This window comes from Sitodiplosis mosellana, unplaced genomic scaffold (assembly GCF_009176505.1).
Source record: "Sitodiplosis mosellana isolate CC-2019 unplaced genomic scaffold, AAFC_SMos_1.0 Smas_scaffold_6197, whole genome shotgun sequence".
In the NCBI taxonomy this organism is placed as follows: domain Eukaryota; kingdom Metazoa; phylum Arthropoda; class Insecta; order Diptera; family Cecidomyiidae; genus Sitodiplosis; species Sitodiplosis mosellana.
The window spans coordinates 5,855,701-5,863,077 of NW_022601438.1; the positions used below are offsets into that span (position 1 = coordinate 5,855,701).

The window sequence follows — 7,377 nt, forward strand, 5'->3', positions numbered from 1 at the left end:
ACAGTGAATGGATCGTCATTGTTGGCTCATCGAAAAAAAAACGCTATTTGTAGATCATCCGATGAAGAAGAAAGAAAAGAAAAAGTAACGAAAACCACACCAAAATAACGTGCACCAAGCCAAAGCTTTTTCTTTGTGTTTTGTTTTGCTTTTTGGCCGTGCGGCGTTCGCCCCTAAGGTTTGTGTGTTTGTATGTGTCTCGGTCGAATGCACAGCAAAGCCGTGTGTTTTCTCTCTCTCTCTCTCTCTCTCTCTCTCTCTCTCTCTCTCTCTCTCTCTCTCTCTCTCTCTCTCTCTCTCTCTCTCTCATTTAACCGACACAACTTACCAAATTGATGCGGTATCTGGCGCGCACACGGGGTTATAGCGAGCGCGTTAATGTTAGAGAATAGATAGATTACGGTGTTGTGGCGTATGTTCAAAAGTGTGTGACTTACTCGATTACTGTGTCGTATTTTTCGTATTCACATAAATATGTGACAATAATCGATTGATTAATTTATTCATTAGCGGACCGAAGGACATTCGTGGCATTGGTTCACGGTCAGAAAAAATTGAGTGTGTGTACTCAAATGATGATATTATCATCCACAACAACGGAAAAAAGGGGGAAATTTACTAATCCACGCATCCAAGCCCATTGATTTTTTTTTCGTTGTTTTTCGTCAACAACTTCGTCATAGCCACACACACACACACGTTATCACTACCGCTTGGTCAAACGGGAGCGCGAGTGCGTGGTTTGGCACGCGCCAATATTTATCTCCATGTTTTCATGTACTCTCACTATCAGTTTGATTTCCATTATTTTATTTGTTTAATTCGTGATTCCTTCCGCCACACATTTTTGCCAGATGGTTGACTTGTGATTGGCTGTTGTGCGCCACGCATTTCCTTACCAAGATTTTGCCAAGTCTCATTTTACCCGACGCCTCATTTGCTATTTCACGCTGGTGCGTCTTGTCAATGTGGTCGATTGCCGTTGTCATTGTCTTTGTTTCGCTATAATTCGACACTATTTCATTTGGCTACGCTTTGGCATTTCGCATGTCGGTAATCAATAATCCAAAGACGAAAGCGTGTCACATGACTAATACCCTTAGAAAAATTTGAAAGCTTTTGTGCAAAAACGCGTTTCATCCCCACAAACTCAGCTACACACACATACTCTCTCTCTCTCTCTCTCTCTATGTTTATCCATCTTCAAGCGAAACAGTTTCAACCGAATAAAAGCGTCTGAATTTGGCACCGAGAGTTCAACCAAACCAAAAGTCGCTGAATTATTATGTTTACATGTTTAAAAAAGGAAAGTCATCAACAACAACAACATCACCACCACCAAAATTCACTTGTCCCAAATATAGTTTCGTAAGAAGCCGTGGGACGGTTACGCACTCTCTGTAATTTTCCAGAAACAACACAAGAAAGTCACACGATCACAAATATTTTCGTTTGTCATATTTGATTTGACATTTTCAATCATTTTCGTCCCTCAAAATTTTCCAAGCTCGACACATTGCCCAAGCAAAGTGAGCTCAGCTTTTTCGTGGAGCTGAATTCACAGGCCATACAAAGAGAGATAGAGAGGTAGGTTGAAAGAAGAAGAAGAAAGACAAAAATATAAAGGACTCTTATTAATTGACAATGTATAAAATCAAGCAACTTAATATGAACTGTAATCAATGCTCAACCTCCTTCCTAGTTTGCATACGCGGCATTGCACACTAATTATTGCTTATCAATTGAACCTTTGGCCGAAATAAGCCAACAATCAACAAGTTGCAAAGGCAAACCTCACAACTAAATGACGAGCGTTTTCTCAGCGCACACACACACACACACACACACACACACACACACACACACACAAAACACACGCACACAGCCAGTGTAATAGCAGCAAAATTACAATGTTTGGGTGTACAAGCGCAAAGCTTATTGATTATTATTAAAAAGTAATATATTCGGTCGGACAACTGATACTCGTCGAACTCGAGACGATAATAATATTTGATAAATGCCGTGCTGAAAATGCTCCGACTGACTTAATTACATTATTTGTCTTTGCATAACGTCCGTAATATTGATATCGCTTCACTTATGCACGGTAGTAGTTTTTCATTTGATACACATCTATATTTAGTTCATTCAAGGATGAAGAAGGGAAAAAAAATATGATTATTGACAATTCTTGACAATGACAACGAGCGACGGAACGAGTGAGCGTTGATGGCCGTTGTCTGTTGTTGCGTGCATTTCCGCTCGCCTAGCAGTCAGTCAATCAGCCAAACAATTGTTCACTGCCTTAGTTCATAATATCGAATCCAATCCAATGCAATCGCATTAAGATTATAATTTAAGCTCTTCTTAATCTTAAAGAGTTCTATCAAAAGGATGAAGCTTTTTATCCAAGACATTTACTTTCCAAGAACTCTCTAATCAATTTTTTCAATTGCTAACAGAATATTTCAACGGAAAATCGCTTCTCTGATGATTTTATGTGGTCCTTTTATGCCTCAAACTAATTTTAGCTTGATATGTTGGTGTTGTGGGTGTCGTTGAAAAGTGCGGAAAACTGACGTAAAATCTGTTCGATCTGGGACATTGAATCACCTCAATATGACTCCCCTTATGAATTCTTAGAAAATATAACATCGAATTTGAGCAATGCTTACTATTGCCACATTCATTTTTTTTTTCATTTTTCCTTCGTTTCTTACTTGCCCCTGCTCTTCGTTCATCGTTTAGAAATTTTCACCAACGAAGACGCTTATAATTAAATGAAATAATTTCCATGCGGTCTTCCGTGTTCCAAGTTGGTCTTGTGTGTTATTATTTTTTTCTGTGTGAGGATACATCGTTCAATTACGTGGCACATGTTAAACTTCTGTATATAGATGTGTTGAATATAAATGTCTGTTTCCCTCTCACGCTCTCTATCGCTCTCTCTCTCTATCGCTTTCGGTGTACATGTGTCAGAAGCTTATGTATACAATCACCATTTATTTTCATCAAAAACAGAGCAAAAAAGAAAAACAACCCAAATGTAACCGCTCGTGTGTCGTCCAGATACTCTTATTTTACGTAACGTGTCATTTGATTCCCAGGAAGTTTATACAAGCACAAACACACACACACACACACACACACACACACATACACACATGCCAAGACACACATAAAACTATAAAAAGCGAAAGAACGGTCAACTACGACATTCACGGTGATTCAAGGGCTATGTTCATCGAAAATAATTTTCCCAAAATGTCAATTGATATAATTTATGTTTTGGATGAAGATGAGTTCAAATTGCGGTTCAAGCACATACAAATACACAATCATTTCGAGAAACATTCCAAATGGTTGTTAACGATGACGATAGTTTTTGGGTTCGATGCGGGTGAACTTAACATCAATGCTACGATTGAAACTGAACAATGTGGACCCCGTAAAATTAGATAATTTTTGATATAGGCAAAGAATGAATAAGTCATGTTGAATCGCTTTAAGTTTGTTTTGTTTTTTTTCTTTGGGTTTTTTTTTTGTTTTCGTCTTCTTCGAATTATTCAAATTGATTTGGTTTGTGAATTGCGTGCTTAAAGATGTTTTGTCGAAATGTTTGTGAGGCAAAAATTCCAAAATACAAACAAATTGCCTGAACAAGTCAGTGGATCGACCGGCCAGCCAGACAAAATAAAATTGGAATTCAGCTGCTGTATGCTCATTGTCATTTCGTGCTTATGCATGGTTCGCCTCCTGTTTTATTTTTTATAAATAAGCACATACAGAGAAAAAAGAGTGCGATCCGCTATAAAGTACAGACACAGATCGATCGCATTTATTTGTCTATAGACGGGCAAGTGTAAGCTTCAAGCTAAAAAAAAGAGAAAACAAAACAAAAAACAAAAGAAGGAACAACAATTCCGAAATGCTAAATAGTACAAACGTACTATAGAATGTGACCTTATCGATCCTAAAAATTAAAAATAAATGCCAGTTCATTAAATATTTGATATAAAGATACGGTGGCAATTTCTAGTTGTCCTTGACTTTCATTTCGTGCACGACTGACCGCCCCGCCTGTTCGCCACAATCTTCTCCATCGTATGCACCACCACGCCACAGCGATGTACAGATGTTTTGATGGCTATAATATCATTGTCCTTTTTTTGGGGCACGAAATTTCATCGCTTTGAATCGGGTTATCGTGCCAGTATGCAACTCATTATTTTTTGTCAAATGCTTTCGCGTAATTTACCCATCACATCTTTGCAATTGTATATGTATGCAGTGTTTATCCATGCACCGAATGAAAAGAATATGGAATAAGCCTCATTTTTGGTGGTGACAATATCAAAAATTAAAAAAAAAAAGTAAATATAAAACCACCCTCTATTTATATTTGACAACGTACATGGCGACGACGACGACCACAACCACAATGATGATGATAACAACAACGACACATTGACAGTGATGACGATGATGTCGGCGTTGTAATAAGAACCGCGGTAATATCGCGGATAGTTAACATTTAGTATTGTGCATTATCCATTAATGAGGTTGAAATACGAGGCGGATAATGTCGATATTTTCTCGTCTATAAATAAAATTTCATATCGCTCTCCTTGTCTTCTTACTCATTCAAGTCACTGCCTGCTTGCTTCGCTTGTTCATCCATGGGTTTTCTATAATTTATTCATCAATCCATCCATCCATCCATGTATGTGGCTCAGTGTTAAATGATTATTTTCGGTTTATGTTTCATTGGGACAATCGAAATTGACACACTTCCCAATCGAATTTTTACATCGATCGAACATCTGTGTGTACATTTCCTTATTTTAAGTTTGTTTTATTGTCAATGCTCAAAGATTTCACATGTGTTTTGTCTTTCTATTCGTATTGTTAATTTTCTCTTGTATCTTTTATCAATATTCAGGTTGGTACATTGGATCAATTAGTTGGTCTTTCCGATGATTTAGGAAAATTGGATGGATATGTTGAATCCATCACACGTAAAGTGGCTACGTATTTAGGTGAAGTACTTGAAGATCAACGTGATAAATTGCAAGAGAATTTATTGGCGAACAACAGTAAGTAGCCCGTCATTTATTTTAATTTTGTATTTACACATTTCACACACACTCTTCGAATATGCAAGCATCGTGATTGACTTCGTCTCGTTCCACTCTTTCGTTGTTATTGAATTGAATCGAGTCGATTTCCGACTGTCTGTTCCGACATCATTCTCACCCGAAAAATCGCGCGTCGATTTGATTCAATGAACGTCAATCGAAACAGACATAATAAATCTTGGTGCAGAATTGGTTGATTTTATGATGTATCTTTAGATGATAAATATAGCGAAACATACATATATACTTAAGATAAATTGTAATGCAAATCATTAAATCACTAACCGTAATTGTGTGCATTTCATATGGATTTCGATTCGTTTTTTTTTTTACTTCACTTTCAATTTACTTTATTAAACTGTAAGAAACACTTGAATGATTTGTAATTAGATTTAGAGAGCGGTGCTTATTCTTTTCAAAGATCTCTACTCTTTAACCAGATCCCACTTTATCAAAATGGGTGCAAACAAATTGAATCTTTTCTACCCGTTTACTGTGCCTGTTGCATCTTTAACCTTTTTTTTTAACTCTATAAAATTGCATTGAAAACATGTTAGTTAAGTTGACTATTTCCTCCATTGATTTTTTTTCTCGTTTTTGTTTTTCATCACTCGGATAAACAATTACGACGGACGGAATATATTCTATGAATTCTTAGAATTAAGTATAATGACATTTGGGCATAATCATTTCGTTTTAAATCATAATTGTGCGCATCCAACTGATTCAATGCTATTCGTCGTATGAGTTTTCATTAGCAGTTTTCAAGTATTGGTTGGTTGTTTTATTTCTGCCTGTAGCGTTGATAATGTAAACTTGTGTAAACATAGTTCAACTAGTGCCTTGAATTATTTTTCCCCATTTTTCGATTAAACTCTCAATCTATTTGAGCATTTTAATTAACGTTCAAGTGTGTTTCACTTTCCCTCACTAGAAGAATGTAATTACGGTTCGAAAAATGTCATGTTTTTGTGATCGGGATGACGACGACGACGACGACGACGACGACGACGAAAATGATGAAAATGTTTGGTATGTGTGTGAGTGCGTGTGTATAATGTTCTGATTATTCCCATGGAAATCATATGCATGGATGGGTATGATGAGTATATGTGTGTAATCAGTCAAGTGTGGAGAAATGAAATGAGGGAGGCAAAATATATGCAAGCATGTGTGTGTGTGCGTGCGTGTGGTGGTGCATGTATGAATTCTGGAAACTGCATTTTCTATTTATTACGCATCTCATATTCAAGAAGATTTATTGAAATGAAAAACTACTTTGTCTTTTCGCGTGTCAACCTCGTCGCGTTTGCATCGCAGAGAGTAGCACTCTTTTTAAAACCATGAATTATTACCATAGAACCGATATGCATGGGGCGACAACGAAATCAGTGGAATCGCAATTTTTAATTAGTTTTAATTTAAAAAGCAAGTGTGCATCATCTATGGAATGATAATATATGTTTGTATGAGTGAATGTGTGTATGTGTGTGTGTGTGTGTGTGTGTGTGTGTGTGTGTGTGTGTGTTTGTGCGTGCAAACGAAAATCATAATGAATGAATGGATGGATGGAACGAAGCTTTTTATTCTATTGGATGATGTGACTTCTTAATCAAATTTTACTTCACTTTCTATTCTTTCAATGCCAGAGAGATGGATTGAGATTCGGAGAAAAGTTTTCGCAACTTGTTAAGTTCTTGACTTGTTTGTTAGTACTTGATGGTTGTTATTCTTGCGACACAGGCGACCATCATTCGAAATGGGAAATCCTCGAAAATTTATTAAAAATGCAATTAAATGCCTTTCACCACAACGTTGTAATTGTGATCGGGTGGGTTTTAAATCACATTTGATTCAGCTTCCTACCCGGTGCTCTCTGCCCCTTCCGCGCCAAACTATCTAGTGGCATTGTATTTCATTGCGGATAAATGGCTTTTCTCTTGCTACTGATGCTGTTACAGCAGACGCATTAGCAGTAGAAAAAAGAGGAGCTGTTGAAAATGTTTGCGGAAGAATTGGCGCCACTCAGGTGGCGTGAGAGAATAACAAAATGGACAAAAGGAAAAAAAAGTGAGCGTGTCGTGAGTATTTATGTTCGCGTTGGCCGTAAATCCAAAACATGAAACTGTATGTTTTCCAATCTTTTGAATCTTCCATCGCATGATTTCAACCTCTCTCTTCTCCCCTCTCTTTCTCTCTCTCTCTCTCTCTCTCTCTCTCTCTCTCTCTCTCTCTCTCT

At 37.2% G+C, this 7,377-nt stretch overlaps 1 protein-coding gene across 4 annotated transcripts in view; it reads left to right on the forward strand.

Moving 5' to 3' along the window:
- The window catches only part of LOC129577029 (V-type proton ATPase subunit C), a 30,814-nt gene that overhangs the window by 6,880 nt on the left and 16,557 nt on the right, over nt 1-7,377 (forward strand). For all 4 annotated transcript variants that reach the window (XM_055463397.1, XM_055463395.1, XM_055463398.1 and 1 more), the window contains exon 3: nt 4,943-5,096. In XM_055463397.1, coding sequence (XP_055319372.1) covers nt 4,943-5,096 — 154 coding nt within the window. The remainder of the gene's footprint in view (nt 1-4,942; nt 5,097-7,377) is intronic.